The sequence below is a fragment of the Trachymyrmex cornetzi genome, unplaced genomic scaffold, assembly GCF_001594075.2.
Source record: "Trachymyrmex cornetzi isolate Tcor2-1 unplaced genomic scaffold, Tcor1.1 scaffold122, whole genome shotgun sequence".
In the NCBI taxonomy this organism is placed as follows: domain Eukaryota; kingdom Metazoa; phylum Arthropoda; class Insecta; order Hymenoptera; family Formicidae; genus Trachymyrmex; species Trachymyrmex cornetzi.
In genome coordinates, this window is record NW_017295784.1 from 2,874,344 (window position 1) to 2,894,947 (window position 20,604).

General features: G+C 31.1%; 1 protein-coding gene across 1 annotated transcript; it reads left to right on the top strand.

The window, feature by feature from the left end:
- Positions 1 to 4,329: 4,329 nt before the first annotated feature.
- LOC108768808 (sex peptide receptor) lies at positions 4,330 to 20,353 on the top strand. The gene is made up of 2 exons (XM_018519407.1): positions 4,330 to 5,491; positions 19,876 to 20,353. The coding sequence occupies exons 1-2, from the start codon at positions 4,456 to 4,458 to the stop codon at positions 20,085 to 20,087; spliced, it is 1,248 nt and encodes a 415-aa protein (XP_018374909.1). The 5' UTR covers positions 4,330 to 4,455; the 3' UTR covers positions 20,088 to 20,353.
- The last annotated feature ends 251 nt before the right edge of the window (positions 20,354 to 20,604 follow it).

The window sequence follows — 20,604 nt, forward strand, 5'->3', positions numbered from 1 at the left end:
AGAGTTGGACATGTTAAAAAAACATCTTTCCCCTATATTGAAAAAATTACTTTATTTTTTTTTTAAACTTTTTCAGAGAGAGAGAGAGAGAGAGAGTACAAAAGAACAGTTTCAAATATATCTCCTAAATAAAAAAAAATATTTTGCTATAAAATGTTTATAAAATAAAAGTTATAAAAAAATCATACCACAAAAACAATATAAAACTCTAAAATCTATAAAATTAGCATCTTTAACATTAAAGAATAACAAGATATTAAGATTGTAATAGATTCAATAAAAAGGATAAAAACAGATTCGATGATAGAAAATTACATAAAATTGGCAAATTATATACAATTCATAAAATTGGCAAATTATATAAAATTTATATAATTGGCAAATTATATAAAATTTATAAAATTAGCAAAATTATTGATTCCTTTTCTCCTCCTTGCTTCATAATATTATACTTAAAGAAGTTTTTCTTTCTTAAACGAGCAATTTTGCGCTGATCACTCTCACCCTTCAGAAATTACTATGGAAATGCGATCTAAGGCACTGTTCCACTGTCTATATATAACGATTGAAATTGAATTCATCGAAATTATACCACACAGTTTCTATCCGAGTCGACTTTAATAAAACGATAGTTAGAACAGAAATGCGAAACGCACGCTTTCAATCAAACACGATCGAACACGAATTGTTACGCATTGCTATTTGCATTTGTTGTAAGCCTCAGAGAAGCAACATGCGAATATCTTTGGAGGTTTCTGAGAGAACGAAAAGCTCAACATGGTATATATTAACGACGAGAATTAATATCAGGATGCTGTTACAAATTGTTTCGCATATGCAAAACGATTCTCGCTGTCACATGTATTAGGAGATATTGCGCAATGCCTGCACTTTACAGAGAATAATAAGGAGGAAGATTTATCATGAATTCCATTAAATACGATCGCATCGTAATCCTACTATATGCAAGAAAAAAATATTTCTAGAAATTTTAATGATAGAATATGAGATATTATTTGTTTTTCTTTCCGCAAAGAAACAATTTAAAAAACAATTATTGTATTTTTATATTAATAATAGTAAATAAACACTCATTTTTTTATTTTATTGTTCTAAAAATCTATATATTTAAGAAAATACTTAAAAGAATTGCAATTATCCAGATTTCTATGTTTTTTTTTTCACATTTTCATCCATCCATTTAAAACGTTTGATGTTAAATATAGCTATTTAATATCACATATTTAATATGAGAATTGCGTTTGCATATTAACGTGAGATAGGTATCAGAGAATATTTGTCATCGAATCTGTGATGACAATACGGAACTGAGTGCATTCATGAAACATTCCTCTATAACCGTAGCATTTTCGTACATACATACATCATCTCCATGAGTTTAGAATGCGTCAATTTTCAGGTAAATTACTCGATTAATTAACTAAACATACCAATCAATTGAGCACCTTCACTGAACCGATTGCCCCGATTTACTATAAAGCAAATCCGCATTTGTAGGTGCTAATTACGGTCGCTATTCAAAGACACCGAAGCGCGTACGTGGATTCCATTCGCGAAAGCGCCATTCTATTAACACGAGACAAACGACGAATGCAGTTGCGAGAAAAAGCAATCCTCGCTGATGCGGAGATTGCATCGCTATGTCAAAGCCGAGTTGGGAATCATACCGTTGCAAGCGGAAGCTGATACCGATGGGCGCGCTGATGACAGAAGACAGACCCGAGTAAAAAGCAAGGCACTTTTACGAGCTGCGATGCACTTTAACGAGGCTCACAAGCGAGGACCGATAAAAGAAAATGCGTAAAAGTAATAGCTAGTAAGCAGAATAAAGATAAAGCATCCTACTCTGATGAGAAACGACTTGGAATCAGGATTTTCTTCCGCTCGGTAATGTATGGCGACATTTTAATATTTACTACCGTTGACTCAGACCTCCCCCAATTCCTCTCCCACCAACGAGATTTGAATTATTTCCTTTTCTCAGAATCGTTTAGCGCCGCGATTCGATTGCGTACGTATCGCGGTTCTTACATTGTGATTTGATAAGGTTAAAGCGAATCTCTTTCAAAATATGATATTTCATTCCAATATTTTCTAAGTATTCTTTCTTTTTCCGCGAAAGAAAAATAACACAAAATAAAAATACAATCAGAAAGAAAATTAGATTAAAGAGAAATAAAAATAAGATTATTTGTACAGGATATCTTCACATAGAATTGTTCGCAATAAATGCAATTTATGAAAAATAGTTTTAAAATAAGAAAAATATAATAATGTATAAAATTACATAAATAGCTCTTAAATCACAAAATAATAAATAATCTAATATAAATCTTTCTCATATAAATCTATGTTATAGAATTTGAATTAAGATTAAATTTCCATTTGGTTTATAAATTACCCCATCTAAGATTCCTGGATAATTTCTATAAGAGGACCCAACTAAAGCTTTCGTCGCAAAGATGCAAGGGAACTGCTTTGACAGACGAGAAAGGACAGTATGGAGGAAGAGAGAGAAAGACAGGAAGAAACAGAATGAAAGGGAGGAAGACATAGAAGGGGACTAGAATGGAGAACTAGACGCAGGCGCAAAAGCTACCCCATTCCAATGTACGAGGCGTCGCGACGCCTTTTCGCTTCATTCGACGTCCGGACGTCAACTTATCACATATGCGGGCGTGTGATGCTCCTCGAATTTCTATCTAACGTAAAACAGCTGTATTGTTTGCAAAAGAATTGCTAACAAAGAAAAAAAAAAGTCACGGAACAATCGGTGCGAGTGTACTAAATATCACGAAGAATTGAAATAAGCTATATTAACAGGAGATAAGGCGATATAAACGTAAAACGAGCGATCCCAAATTAGCGCTTGAAGTAATTTTAGCCAGCGGCGAAAGCTCATTCCGCGATTCCGCGATCAAGAGCTCGCTTAGTGATCGGTTAAGTGTGGGCGGTAATTCGATCTACATGCAACAAGAGAAGTGGAAAACTGAAAACGGAATGTTTGTGCATCTCTTTGTTCGGATTGACGATAATGCTCGTTTCGTGCCCGAACGGTTATTACGCTGTGCGTAGAAAAGTGTTTCTATGGCACTCGAGGGTGCGGCAACCACGGTTAATAACTGAAGCGTCCTTCTTACACGTGTCACCAGCCGTACGTGTCATCGGCCATTCGTATCACATGTCATAGTGATCCTGAACAACACAAAAATTCGATTCACTCGAAAAGTTGCGATTCCTCGAATATGGAAAGCTGGACTCCACGCGGGCGGCGTGGCTAATTTCTAGGAAAATTAATTAAACATCACCCTCCCTAATTGTAATTCTATGTGTCTATTAATTAATGATACTACTTGGTATTGATGTTAAATATTTGAATAGTATAAACCTATGCTGAGAAATCTATTATCTTTATTATTGCGAAAGGGAGAAACATAATCTTGATATTTGTTACATAAAAACTTGATATTATTAGCGCACAGTATCAATTTGTATCTTTTAAGCGCTGAAATATAATTAAAAAGTGAAATATAATAGTTGAGGCAAACTGTCTACACTCGTATTCGACGCTCCGCTTGGAAACCTCAAATTGTCATACGATAATAATAATAACGAAAGTTTTATTACTATTATATTTCAACGTTTCATCGTACGCCCTTTGACAGCGTAAAAGTTTGACCAAAACATATTCGACTATGATCGTTCGAGTTAGATCGAGAGAGAGAATTTTCAAACACATAGTAACTTTATCTTTCCCTTCATATCCGCGCGTGTACGAGCACAAATCGTCTCAAAGTTATCGTGTGATTTCCAGTTCGAAGAATGTAGAAAAATTATCACATTTTCTCCGCATCAAATCAGTGAACGATTTCTGATCAAACTTAGTCAACCGAAATTTTAAAGTGAATCAAAGATGTGATATAAGTGGGCGGCAGAGTGATTCGATTTTCTCGATCATATCTCTCCAAAACGACACAGAAATGACGAAAACTTTTCCCGTTTGCTATGAAATATGCCAATATCAATTTATAAATGTTCTCTAGTATAGGAATCATTGAGAATCGGTAGCAATTAACACTGCTAAGTAAGCTGTGTGTAATAAATGTCTTCGTTAATCCGACAGTAATAATTGTTAAAAAACTTAATTGTGATTGTAATCTTAATTTTATCGTCATTAATATGTGTAAGTCATCATCATCAATAACGTCGCAATATAATCGTCAGTTATTAATATAATTTCATATGATTAACTCCGATTCATGTTACTCCATTCGTAACGTTCTTCAATGAAAAAACATCAAGAAAATTATTGTCATAGACGGTAATGATTCATCCGAGGAGAATAGAAATTCCAAAAGACGAGAAAGAAGAGTTCATTGATCCCATAGTGGCAGTGCACTTTGCTCCTTCGCAGGACCACTTTACTTCGCAAAGATGAATTTCAGCCAGAACTTTACGCCGGCGCCGGAACCCACGGGATACGAGTGCGGCGCGCGCTTGGAATCCTTCTACAATTGGTATGCTCAGGTGCATGGCTGGGCTAGTCTATTGGTATGCATATTCGGCTCAATCGCCAATGTACTCAATATCGCCGTGCTAACGCGTCGTGAGATGCAGTCGCCTACCAACATGATTCTCACCGGTCTCGCCGTGGCCGATTTACTCGTGATGATCGAGTACATTCCTTACGCAATCCATATGTATCTCTATCAACGGCCCCGCAGAGATACCTTCACCTACGGTTGGAGCATCTTCGTCCTGTTCCATTCTAACTTCGCACAGGTGTGTCATACGATCTCAATCTGCCTGACGGTGACTCTAGCAGTCTGGAGGTATATTGCAGTAGCATATCCACAGAGGAATCGCGAATGGTGTAGTAACAAGCGCACCTCCCTAATGATCGCCTTTGCTTATGTGTCCTGCCCAATACTTTGCATACCACTTTATATCAACACCGAAGTGAGACCGCAAGTGGAAATACTGGATGAACGGGGGATGAGCGTCAATCTAACAAAACTCCAGCAGACGGCCAACAGCACAGTTGCGTCTCTCGAAGGCACGACTAACACCACGCTATATTTCGTGAAACTCACCGAGTCTCCAATAAGCAATGTTCTCAAGGACATCAACGTTTGGATCTATAGCGTGGTGATCAAACTGATACCATGTATAGCATTAACGGGGTTGAGTATTAAACTAGTCAAGGTGTTGTTGGAGGCAAAACGGAGGCGAAAGAAACTTACTACGAAAAACACAGCAATCAAGATGGGCAACGGCAAAGAGCACGCCTGCGAGAAACCCAAGAAGAGAAGAAAGGGCAACGATAAAGAAAGACAGACTGACAGGACTACGATGATGTTATTAGCGGTGCTCCTGTTATTCCTCTTCACGGAGATGCCACAGGGCATTTTAGGATTGCTCAGCGTTATACTAGGCCCGAGTTTCTTCAACACGTGCTACGTGATGTTGGGTGAGTTCACAATGTATCAAAATAAACTACAAATAAATATTTAATTGTAGTTGTTTGGGAGCTGATGTGTTTGTGTTGTGTTTTATTGTATAATTTAAAATTTTTCTTTTATTTCTAATCCGATTTATATGCAAATGAGTACTCATATTCAATGATTAAAAATACTTAAGAAGCATATCCTCTTCGTTTGCATAATCAATTTTATGATTCAATAAATCATAAAATGATAAATTTGTACTTATCAATGGCCGTAAATCGTATACTGTAATATGTCACATTCGTTATATATTTGTTATATCGCGAGAGCTGAGATTTAATTAATAAATTCTAATGAAATTTAACAGATAAATATCTGATCTCTACTACTGTAACAATGATGAATGTGCAAGAATTAAATTCTATATAATATAACGATATAGAATTATTATATATGTTATTATTCATTTAATGTCATATAATGTTTTAAATTAGTTTTATTTCTATTATTCTTAAGTTCAATAAAGTTTTTTATATAATTTAACTATAAAAAAGATGGGAATGATTTTAATGAGAAACTAAATAATCGTTGATATGTTATATAATTCTTTTGTACCACTTTACAATATTATTTCCATGTAAAAGCTTTAACGTCTGCTAACGCAATTTACGCACAAAATCAATAACCGCTATTGTTTGCTACATTATATATCTTTAAAAGTATAGAGATATTGTAAAAAAAAATGTTATTAAATTTGATAATGCGATATTAAATAATATAAAATTATAAGCTAACAGAAAAATTACGATAACAAAAATTCAAGATAATGCATGAAATGAGTCCATGCAATTCAAAAGCAAAAAGGCGATTCAAATTCAAGCCACGAAAACTCATACGAATCTCAAGTATTTTCTGTGAATTTCATGAATTTGTCTATAAGACGTCTTGTTTGCTGAAGCACTGTAAATAGAAAAACACACCGTCGTACTCGATATTTACGATAAAACATATAAAACTCCTATCGTAAAAGTTCTTCAAGAGTAAGAGAACATCACAGAGAGGAGAGAAAGAAAGAAAAAGAGTCAGCCTAAAATATGACAGTTGACATCCAATGAGTCGTGTAAGAAAGTTTTAACTAGTGCAATTACGGTCAGAGAAGTAACTGCTACGACAATATTTCACGCGCAAAACGATAAATCATTAATGTTCTTCCGTTAATTGGTATATATTTGAAAATTGACACATTTGGTATACATTTAAAAATAATATTTAAAAATTATCAAGATAATAAAAAATGGATCCAAAATTATTGTAAAATTTTATTTACCGCAAATTGACGTAAGATTAAATTTTATTTTGTATTACTAAAACAACAAGAAATTTCTCAGAAAAGCTATTTTCTATTAGAAGAAAAAAGTTTCATCTAAATTATATATATATATATAACTATCACTCTGGCAAAAGATCATATGGTTCATAATTAATGTGCTCGATATTACAATGTCTCATGCGTGAAATATGAAATTGAGGCGAAAACACTGTTACGCAGATCAAATTATGCATTTCACGAACATTAAATATGTTTACTTTACGTCACCGGCATTTTCATCGTCGTCACGTTTAATCTGCATTTTACATCATCATATATTATATGTTGCTCTGAAATTGTTACGAGATGTGAGTGGTTGAAAGCATAGCAAATACTTTTAAAAGCGGTATATATTAATATATAATGTGTCAATTACAACTTATTATCATAACTGTACTTTTATGATATTTTATAACACAACGCATTATTTCATCATATATCATATTACATCATTTTCATACAGATTTATAATATAACAAAATTCTTGTTAATAGATTACCCAAGCAAAATATAATCGCGATTTATTTATTACGCTAAAAGTTATTGAAACAATCATCATTTGTTTTATATAAAAAAATAAAACAACAAAAATGTTTATTGTATAATGATTTCGTTACATTCATAATACGACAAAAACTTGCAATGTAATATAAAAAAAACCAATATTTCCCTTTTTACCATATACGTATACGGTCTTATCATAAATATACCGTTAAAGGCAGAAAGAGTGTCGCGCAGAATATTGTGTACGAGAAATCTTGGATCTACATGATCCAAATGTGACATAATAGGGTCTTTTTGCCCCGTCAGAATATTGAATTTGGAAAAAGTACCAAACACTCGTTACTTATAGATGTCGAAACTTCACAAATATTTTATGTTATATGAAATTCCGTCTTGAACCTCTTAAGTAAAGCTCGGATTCTTCATCGATATGTTATCGTACATCAAATCAATCCGTCAACTATTTTAAGAAATAGAAGAAAAATATTTCTTTTATATTCCGAAAAGAACTGCAGATATACCTGAACATAACTCATTTTCTCATTTCATTGCGTTATTCTCTTTTGATTTCACGATCTAATTATCAAGAGAACGCGTAATTTTGTAAGATAATTTAAATATTTGTATAAAATAATTAAATATATATATATATATCTTTATATATATGTATGTACATCTCAGTGATACTCAGTATGATTTAAAGTCTTGCACGGTTCCCATGAATATCTTAAGGATCACAAACTTTCTTTTTTCCCCGAGTTAGCAAAAAATAAATTGGATATCTGCGGTAGAACGCAAATCATATCGGACGAAACGTCAGATAAAAATATAAATCTTCACTAATTTTATTAAAGACATATTTTATATTTAATCATAAAATCATTATTTCTATAAATCATAATTATTTATGTAAAAAATATTGTTTGCATGGGATATTAGCAACTAAAATTAAAAAACACCCAAATAATTTCATCAAATGTCCATATTTCATAGGAAATTAATCGTACATTTAGAATATACATCTAAATATTAATATAAGTTAAGACTTTAGAACTTTAAATTTTCAACTAACCAAAATTTGAAAGATTTTAAGATACATATTTGAGATCGAAAAATTGAAAAATGTTAAATTTTAGATTTCCAAATATTTAAATATCAAAAAGAGTTTTTTTGAACGTATCTCACGGTGGTGAATCCTGCAAACGACAGGCGATTTTATACATTTCCTGTTAGAATTTCAAGTTAGATTTATACTCTTCTGTTTTTAATATGGGCTAGTACTATATTCCGTGTTTGTGTGTTCTATCTTCGATTGGCGTATTCTAATTAACACATATACCTTCACCGATGTTGTAATCATGTATAAATGTAATCTTCTTGTATAAAGCAAAGGCCAACAAGCATTGTGTATGTGTACAATACATCAGTACATGCACCAACGCTATTCATCTATTCATCCCTCAATTTAACCGCGGGGTTCCATGCAAAATACAAATTCTACTTTTTTTATACGCCGAATTTGTTACACGTATATTACAAAGGTAGTGTAATAATAAGATATCAATAAAAAATCTCAGATCTTTCCGAACTGTAATTTGTTTTTATATCTTTGCCAACGATTATTGTGTGTGATTTATGATTGGTTGCAGGTTAATTAATTTCGATTAGGTTGCTGATCAAAAAAACAAGTAATTAAATTGACCAGATGATTTTTCTTTCGTTATCTTTACGTAAAGAATCGAAAGTTATATGTAGCCATTTCCACATAAAACAATCAAATTAAACTTTTATACCTGGAAGCGGCGCAAGTAAGTTTACTGAAACTAATTCCACGGTCTGTTTGAATGTACTGAGCTCACTATCTAGTGAGAGAAAATATATTCCATTTGCCAGTTCATTAGCAAATGGAATATATTTTCTTTCGTTATAATACACACGGCATCAGATTCCTCCGTATTCGAATTTTAATACATAGCTCAATATAAGGTATGAGGAAAGTTGACATGAAATTTCATATCACGTATTATAGCATTGTATGGTAATTTTTATGAGTCTTTTTTTTGTAGAAGTGTCACCTCTATTTGTGCGTGTATATCGATATTTTATCTGGCACATTTGGCGAAGATAAGAAAGAATTATTCTCTAAGAAGGATTGATATAAAGAAGCTATTTATCAAAAAAATTACTCTCACAAACGGCGGAGAATGTGATATTAATGCGGTAAAAGTAAAAGTTTTATACAAAATATTAATTTTTATTTACTTCGTTTATCAAATATGTACCAATTCTACCCAGCAATTGAGTAAAAGATATAAATAACCATTCTGAGTTAACTTTTTGACATTCATACATGACACGCGATGTCTGTAATGTCACCTAATAAATTTCGCTTGTGTGACATTATGATGTATGCGATAGTGACTTGCATATAATTTTCATTGCTACGTTTGTAGAGCATTTGCTACTGTTAACTTTCTCGCACTCATAACGATCGGGCGCGTGAAACATATTACTAAAGTTCATATTGAATGATACTTCCATTCTTATTAAAGGTAACGGGCAAGTCGCGTTTCACATTGAAGGTACAACGTAAGTTTTTACTTCCCTTGACAATACTTTGCATCAACAAAACACATAATTTAAAAACAACAAATGCTACTGCGCTTGAAAAAACAAATGAGAACGGCTTCTCCATCGATCCTATTATGCTAAATACTAAATAACGGCGGATAATATATCATCCTTCTTATGCAATTTGTATTAAAATTACAAAAGCTTGATTAACGTGGACAATTAATAATGTGAGATTAAAAAACCAGAAAGATAGACATATAAAGTTCTCTTGGTAAACTTATATAATAATCAAATTTTTCTAGACCATCTGGTGTCTCCGATATCATCTAACAAAGTCTCGCAAAAACATGAGATAACAATTTCTGAATATAAAATTTATGTGATCCGGAGATGAGAGTAAAATTTTAATTTAAAACTTTATATTTTTTATGTTAGAATATTCGTCCTTTTTTTCCGAACAAAAAGTATTACAGGAATGACATGAGTCTTATACAAAGAAATTTTTCATAGAAATATAAAGACAATAAATTGCTATATTATTTTAATAAGGTAGCAAACTACCAAATATGATACATGTAAATATGTAGGTTTTTTATTGGATCTATGCATGATCTCGGTAATGAGAGCATACGAAAAGTGCGTAATTTGACACGGCGTGATACGATCAACATAAAAGTTAGACGCTAACGAGGAAGTTACTGATTCCGCAATAACTCCGAGTGACATAAACGCGACATCACGTCGCGCATTATCTCAGCACGATACTAGGAATAACGAGTACGACGTACCATGAAGGATGGACACAAAAGAGAGCTCATGAATAATAACACTATTTCTCCACCCTATATTCATCAATAATGAATAACTGACAAAATTATAAACAAGTCATGCTAACGGTTGGCTACATGATGTAATTACTTTCATACATGGGAAAATATTTGTTTGCATTTGCTTCTATATATATACAATATATCATATATTATATATATATATATATATACAATGTATCATATATATTTAGAACCACCCTGATTCATAAGTCGAAATCAAATTGATATCGATTTTCGAACCGTTAGATTTAATATCGACTACATTTTCTATTGATCTTCGAAGAACATTTTATCAACGCTACATCAAGAAGATCGACGTTTTATCAACGTTGCATCGATAAAATGTCGATCTTCTTTTGAAATTCAATAGAAAATCTAGTAGATATCAAATCAAACGGTCTTAAAAATCAATCGACTTCAAATCAACTTGTGAACCCAGCATCGACATAATTGTCGATACGTCTATAATGCGTAATTTAATTCATTTTGTACATATGTCTTCCCCTCTCTCTCTCTCTCTCTCTCCCCTCTCTATTTATCTCCCCCTCCCTCTCCTAATATTTTACCATATTACTTGATTTTTTAACTTTTAATAGAAAATATGAAGTAATTTATAATATGTAATAAAATCATTATAGAATTAATTGAATATATTATTTTCAAATATATTAGACAATTTCATTATTGTTAATCTTTAAGTAAATAGATGGAATACTTAGAACACTCTAAACAAATGTTTGTGTAGTATTTGTCATTGTTAACTTTTTTTTTCTTACAAATTTTATCTTTATATCTATTAATGTAGTTACACATTTTTAAATGATATATATAGAGTTAAGATTTTACATTATTTATATCCTTCAAAGAGAAACGTAAATAACTTTAAGACTTCTGGGCACTACTTTTTATTTTTATTTTTCAGAGCAAAATTTTTAAGATAACTATGCATAAGGTGCAATGGTTATCTACTTACTTAAACCTGTAATGACATATTTAATGCAAATATAAAAATAATTGTGCGACAGAGCTGGCAAATGTTTTGCTAACGATTATAAACTTGAGTCAATGCTGATTCATCAATGTTACAAGATTGTATTCAATGTAATGATACAAACACGAATCTTCCATTCATTTATCTCGTGAAATAATTTTGAGATACATTCGCTGTTGTGCAATACACAATCTCAATTAATGAAACTGTTCGCAGCAGAAGTTAATTAAGAGAACTTCGTTCAAGAAGTGCACGATTCCGCGAATTCGTTCTTGTAGTTTTGCAGACGGTAAGCAGTGTAAGATTAATCAAAGTAGTATGTACGTTGTGTATGTAATAGATGTATCTTACTAAATTCTATATAAGACCTCGAAACTTTGTGGAAGACCAGTAAATAAAAAATTGATGTTACTGTCGTCGAGAAGAAACGACAACTATAAAAAACCCTAACTTTATTATATACAATGTTTTATATGAGAATACTAAATCACATCATAATGTAATCACTTAAAGATAGATTGTCTTGTAGAAAATATGAAAAGCTAGTAAATTTTTCATCGCCAAACTTTTATTTTCAACTAGCTCTCTGTTTTCATTTAATCTACTTAGATTTATTAATAAGTAACTATTTCCACACTCCTCGCGATAGTTGCCAAACTGAAAGTTGCCAAAACTAAATTAGATTGTTTTTCAGGAAAGCATGCATTTGAATTTACAAAAAAAAATCTGTTGACATCCACATTTAATAAAATAGTGCATCAAATTTTGATATAACGATTACAAATAGCTGACATGTTGACATTTTCACCTAAAACAGTAATTTTAAACAATCTCTTATACGGCATATTTATTTTATGCATTTTTATTTATTTTAAAAATAAATAAATGTAATCGGATTACATGGAATGTTGCAAAAATGGAGCCTACTGGCTTTACGTACACGTTATCTCTGTTAAAAGTTAAGCTATATTACAAAAACACTTCATATATAATGGAAAATGGTACAAATGTTTAATAACGTTACTATTAAGGCCAAAAACACCATCAAAATTCCATCAGAAAAAATATGTCGTAACTTGTGGAATTTATGATATAATTACGTATAAATATATATAGTGATGTATCGTTATTTTAGCTGGATATTTAACTAATCCCTCAGAAATTACGTGTAAAATTATACTTCAAAATTGTTAATATCTTTCTATTGCAAATATTATATGTGTACATAATATATATATATATATATATATAGCTCTATATGTATACAGCTACATGTAAAACAAATTTTAAACACAAAATTAAAAACAAATATTTTTAAATATTATTAAAATTAAAAGCAAATATATTTAAAAAAGTACTTAATAAAAATTGATATTACTGTATAAAAATTTTATACTCAAGGCCTATATTGCTGAGAGCATATTAATTTTCAATGGATATTTGAATCACTCCTGCAATTAAAATTGTAAAAACGCAGTTCTTGTTTTTTTATCTTTTTTATTATCATTGCTTAAAAGTAAAGACAATAAACTATTTTTCAAGTTCATAATCACATACACATAAATAGAATCAAGCAATAAAAGCATTAAAATATGTATTGTTTATAAAAATTTGTATGCCAATTAAAAATATAAAACGCTAATTCTACTCTTATTATATTTTCTTCATTTTTAATAACTTAATACATTAAATCAAAATTTTAGAAAATTCATCCAAAACTAATTCTAAAACTAATTCTAAAAAATATACATATATATACACACACATATATATATATATATATATAATATTTTATTAGTCTAATCCATGTATAATTCATCGCTTTCAACACGACTTTAATTTGAATCTAATTATTTTTAATCAAAGTTTTGGTATTTTCTTCAAAAAAAAAGAGAAAAATTGCAAATTGTTAAAGCATATGTAGACAAAAAGAATAGTTCTGAAAATTCCACACTCATATGCACAAAATAATATAAACTTCCCACTTTTTTTTACATTCACAATTACAATTTATACCAACTATTATCTAAATAGTTCTCTTCAACCTCATATGCACATTGTACAATTTTAATGAAACATGTTAAATATCAAATATTATTCTCATTAATAATAACTATATCACAAAAATCGCATTCTAACTTTTTCAACCACGCTCAATTGAAAAGACTTCGAAAGTATTTAATTTGACATTTAACTATCGAAATATTATTGTAACGTATATGAAAATTAAGCTAATAGATAATCGACATTTTTTTAAAGTTTAAATTTTAAACAACAAATTCTTTTCTTACTGGAAAGAAGAAATTTATTGAGTTCTTAACAAAATGTGAATCGCCTATGACATATATATTTTATGGTATTTCGTATATCTTATAAAATCATATTCTGAAAGGGATTTAACAATGGCTGCGTTCGAATACGTCGCTCGGATGCCTCCAATGCCTCGGATTCATCATCTGTCCTTGTTTCACATTAAATGCGACGTTTCTAAACGCAGTCAAAGTTGAGCTTTTAAAAAATGCGGGTCATTTATTGCGATGGTCTTTTTCTAATACGTGATGTACATTTAAAACTCTTCACAGATATTGACTTAGATATTCTTAATGTCTCTTTTCATAATTTATTTTCTCTAAATTATTTGAATTATTTGTTAAGTATATAAACACATTTTTTATAATTATTAAACTATGAATTAAGAAATTAATATTTGACATTTAAAATTATATCATGATATTTTTCATGAAAATTCATGAATATATTCACAAGACTAGTAGAAAAAGATTCAGTAGTAGAAAAAGCTCCGCTACTGAAATTTGCATTTTTCGCACATTTATATTGCCTTAAAGATTATGCTTGTGAAAAGGTAGAAAATTCAAAGCGAAATGTGCGATAACAATGTCTAACAGACGGCTTTGCGAATCCAACTATAATGAGGCACAAACGCATCGGACTTTACGCTCGACATTTCGCATTTGCACAGTTATCGAGCCATCGAAATTGGATCTAAGGCAACCAGATGTACGGACAAAAACGATAGAATGAAGGAGAGAATAAGCAATTTATCTTTCCAGTTCGGTTGATCGAAATCAGAAGAGGGTCGTTTTCTGATTACAAGAAAAGTGCCCTGATAGATTTAACGCGAGGAAGATCGCATACAGAACTATTGCTAAAGATTCTGTTCGCGGTCTTTGTTCTTGCGTTTCTACTACACTGATTGAGGATCACTCGAAACGCGCTTGCTGAGCGTCTCACAAATCCCATTGAAGGGAGAGAAGACTCATGCTCATTGTCTTTCTCTCTACAGGGACAAGAACAATCGTATGAAATTGTAAGAACGTCAGAACTTGATGAAGATGAAGAACACGTCATGGAACGCCGTGGTAATTTCTCCGGAAGTGGCATGCAATTCCATTAAGAGCTCACAAAGCTATATTTAATTACATAAATATAGAATCGTTATCGTTTTTCTTATTTCAACCGATTATTAAAACATTTTCCTTTATTATTTGAAACGATACGACAAACTCGACGAAAGCTACACAACGTTATACTCTGGAAAATGTCGTACGATCTCATTAAGATGTTACGGAATAAGCTAATTATACCATTCTGCTGCTGTTTAACAATTCATTATTAGATCACCTTTATTAAATCGTTCTTCTCTGATAAATTTCAATTGAAAGATTGAATTCTGTAAAAAGTAATAAAGCAAATGATTTACAAAAATGAGACATCTATAATAACATATCTAGCCTAACATAAGAGCATAGAGTAAAAGTACGTTTTCCGAATTAAATTATAAAACACATTTTTATTGATAACCATAAAATAAAAACATGCTCTATAATTAAATTAATCTCTAATTTAATAATGACAGCTTTTGTGCAATTATATATTTCAAATATTTACTTATAATCTTTCATCATAATTATTTTTCAGAATATATATTGTATCAGGATGTATTGTAATCTACTTGATTTATGCTGGTATTGTTAAAATGCACGCAAAATATTCAGCTTAAACGAGCAACGGACATAATCCATAAAAGTAAATGTTTTTTTTTACGCAGATCACAAATGTGATAAATCTCACGTGTTTCTACTATCTTTCTTATTACGAGATAAGTAATAAAAATAAATATTAAATAAAGCGTTAGAAATTCTTATCTTACTTTCATCATGTTTAAAAGCCATTTTATGTTTATGGTTTAAATATCATCAAAATACGATAAAAGATTTAGAAACACTTGGGTTGGCTATTATGGTATAAAAGACTACCTTGAGATCCAACAAATATATATCTATATTGGCAAGTACTCAACGAGAATATCGCGTCGTCCTATTTTCTTCTATTTTCACACTTCTGAAAACAACGGCGATGTTACCGACTCTTGCCATGAGAATCCTCCGGGGTATTTACTTAACGTTCGATACTGAGATGCACCGTACTTATGACGCGACACCAAAATGGAACGGTCAGGACAATGACAAAGGATACAGGTATTGCAAGTGAGGTCTTACTTGATGTGCACTCGCATTAAACTTGCTTCTATTATTCGTATTCCCCTGTGGTTCTCGTTATACTGCAATAACAAGGGCTTTTTGTAAAGTAAACACTGATGTTGCGTCGAATCGTGTGTATAATATGGAATAGCAAATACGGTTAGATTGTGACATCGTAATCACAAAATTAAACGTAGCGCAAAGAAGAGAGAGAAAAATAATTGTTCTAATCATTATTTTTATAATTCTGAAAATATTATTTTACATACTATACTATTTTTATCATATTATTGTATTTAATGATCCAAATCAATTTAATAAAAAAATCTATCATCATAGAATGATACAATTAAAACATAATTTTTTAATACAATTATAGATATATATTTGAAACTGTATTAAAAAATTATATATGTATGTGCATGTAACATTTACTATTCCATTTTTAAGATATATAAAATTTCACGTAAAATTTTGCGCCATAATCTCATATCAAACATGGTACTTTGACGTCCATCCTATCTAAAGTACGGTATCGCAAAAGTTCCCCATTATTTCCTCCGACAACTGTAAAACGGTGCGTTAAACGTCGCGTAAAACGTGGATCCGAAGGAAATGGTGCACAATTCGCTGGGACTGTTTGCAGCTTGCGGTCGCGCGTTGAAATACACTTGGGTTAGCCGCGACGGAAGGGCAATTTACGCAAACATCATCGTCAGTCCGTAGAGCACCGAAAGATATCGAAAAGCAACGTATTCGCATTCTTGTCGCACAACACGACGGAAGTCGTGACGCGAATAGATTTTTTCGCTTATTGAAACAAATGTTCGATTTTTCGAGTAACGTTATGTAGAACGGCTATTGTGTACCGTACACAAAGATCAAACGGCTTTACATGGTACACAAGCAACTTCAGTGTCGTTGCAAAAATTAGATTGTACATCTGTAGTACTATTGATTTGACACAGGACAAAGCTGATTTATTTTATAAACATCAAATGTAATGCACGTGATGCAACAAAAGAAAAATTTTTCACACAATTTTTTTTTTTAACTCTAGAACAATATAAATATTTTTTTTCTTTTAATATTATATTACTGTAAAGCTAAAAATAAGAGACATTTGCTCTGTGCAAAATTTAAAAATAGATAAAGTAATTGATTTCCTAAATCTTATAATAATAAAAAAACACACATAAGAATTAAAGGATAAATATAAAAATAATAAAGTGTTCGATATATATCTAACTCGATAATATATTCTATAATTAACAAATAAAAGATTATTATTGCTATTAAAAAGTTATTCATTCTAGAAATAATAGTAAAATTAGATTATCCGCTCAAAGTATTAAATGTTCATTCTTTATTAAGATAAATTTAATATATATTTGCACGCTAGTTAAAATGTAAAAGCTCGAATATGTACAGTACATATTAATCATCTAGTAAAAAATAAATAGATCACATATGAAACGCACAAATGCTCTTATGAAAAGCGTATTATTTTCAGCTAAAATCCGATTAAATATTATCAATAATCAGAGAAGGGAACTTTGTCATAATATAAAGGTATAATTTACTTCAAAATCAATTATTTCTTTTAATTTGTACGTTGTCAAGTAACGATGTTAAATCAATTAAACGCTGATATTTAAAAGCGACAGATCGCATACATACTTAATAAAAAAGTAAATCATATTTTAAGTCAAACCGCTAAAATCACCGTCGGAGATCAAGATTTAACAAGTGTTATGGACAGTGTTATCTCATAACATTTTTGTAAATAACGTTCGCGATAAAATGTTATATATTATTATAATAAACACAGATTATAAAAATTTACGTGTAATGTAAAAATTTAAAAAAAAACACTCCATTAAAATGTTGAACTCAATGAAATATTACAAAATACCTAACAATTTACGATAATAATACTGTTATTTAATAGAACTATGCGATGTGTTTGAAATTTATGTATTTCATCGTTCTTCCAGCGAAAGAATTCGAAATGGCATGTGGAGACTTCCATTCAATCTCGGAAGCGTATCGAGAATGTATTTATTGAAGTGCATGTTTTCTCATATATAAAGTGTTATAAAATACATGGTTTTATTTACGATATTCCATATGTCGTAATCTCTCGTTCCGCGAAAGTTCATATCCGGTTATCCGTATAAATCAAAAGCTAACTTCTAATTGTTTTAAGCTCGCGCCACATACCTGAATTATTCCAAGAAAAAAGAGAGGGCAGAGATCCTATTAAAATTAAAAGAAAATAAGAGAGAATAATAGAGAGCAAAAAAGAATAAGAAAGTACCAAAATACATAAGAAAAAAAAATACGTTTCTTCGCAAGCCTTCATGTACAAAATTGTAGAAAGGTTTCAATAAACCCCGGATAAACTTCGACACTCACATCTTTGAGCCTTTCGAAATTCAATGCATATAAACGTTTGGATAAAAGAAAAGAAATTCCCAAAGGATTCGGACTTTAACCTAATCCACTTTCAATTGTTTAGTAAAGGAGACTGGAACCGTTGTCCCAGTTTTTTATTAATGATTTTTTTTTAATTGAATGTCTTTTGAAATATTATATACGTTATCAAATATACTTTTAAGTATTAAAAAAATAGATTACTCTTGAATTCATCATCGTACGAATAAGTTATTTAATTTTAAATGAAGCTATAAAAACGTGAGAATTTACTCTGTAATCTAGATTGATTGTCACACCTTCTAGGATTGGCACAGTAGCATATTTGTTATAGACAACACATATAAAAAATACAATTTTTATTATTTTAATGTTAGTTCTATATTCTGGAAAATAATAGTAATTATAGTATTAATTATAGTATTAATACAAGTAAAGTAATTACTTTAATCATAAAATATATAATTTGTTTTTGTACTATAGTTTCTATATAAAAAATAAAGATATATACATATAGCTATATCAAATATAATATATTTGTAAGCATGTTGTCTAAAGATATGTCGATCTAAAGATATTAAAATCAACTGACATTTAACCACTCTTATTTTGGTCAATCTACCCCGCATAATCATTTTTAATAAAAGAGATTGTATTCACAAACTTCGTCAAAATAATTAATTGTAACAAAAAATTTCTAAGACATGTCATTCTCTATGAATAGGAATACCGCGATTACATTTAATACAGTCAAAAAAAGAGATTTTTCTGCCATGTACTAATTAAGTTATAAGCATTTGGACCCCGTACAACAACCCTGTACAACAACAGACCCTGGTTTCCCCTATATGGATATTTTCTAAGAAAATTTTAAAAAAAGTATCTCAAGAATATTCATTAACTCTCCGATTTACATTAATTCGCGACTCTATAATCTAAAGCTATAACCTAAACCTCAAAATAGTTGGTTACTCGGTAAACAACAGATCATTAGAAGAGCGTCTTGATTTCCAGGTCGCTAAAGATTCTTTTAAAATTTTTCCCTTCTTTATCAACAAGTAACTTACATACCAAATTCCAGAAGCAAACTTTTCAAAAATTTATTCAAGAGTTCAAAGAGTTGATGGAAAAGTTTCCGCAGCTAAATCATTCTCTGCGATTTTGAACTTCTACTAATCAAGTTTTTTTCTTTCCTCGACAGGTGACGTAATAGACATTCTGACACTTATAAACTCGGCTATCAACTTCATCCTGTATTGCGCCATGAGTCGACAGTTCCGCACAACCTTCAATCAGTTGTTCTGCAAGCGATGGCGATTAATCGGCAGGTGGATGGCAGTGCCGCATCAACCGATGGAGAACAACGGGCATACCGGGACCAATCACACAGTGACCCAGGTCACTCAGGTCTAGCGTCGAAGAAATCGACGGACCTTTTGCTATCCGGTATAAAGAACTCGCTGATTAGCTTCCCTTTAGACACGTGTATTGCAAGTCCACAAGAATAGAAAGAGGATATTTCCTCCGCGATTCTCTGTCCGCCGACATGGCGGCAAGTAAAGAGAGGTGAAATTTATTTGTTCGCTACTGCCACCGGTCTTAATTGCATCGTCGTTGCGAACTTTACAACGCCCGGGGCGTCTTCGAGCGTCGGCTTCGCCATTCAGGACGTACGACATACCAGATGTGTAACAAATATTTGTTTAAGTTAGTTGGCGAACGTTATGTTTTTTCAACACGGTTCTTTTCAATTTTGCATGTTACTTATTGTTAATTATATTACAACGCGTCCGACTGCCGTCGCGAATTGATGATACGCACAATTATACTTAAAATAAATATTGTGATAGGTATGCAAAATAGGTTATATACAAACTCTGTTAGAATTTGTCATTAATAATTTTATAATGCCATCGTATCTCCATATTTT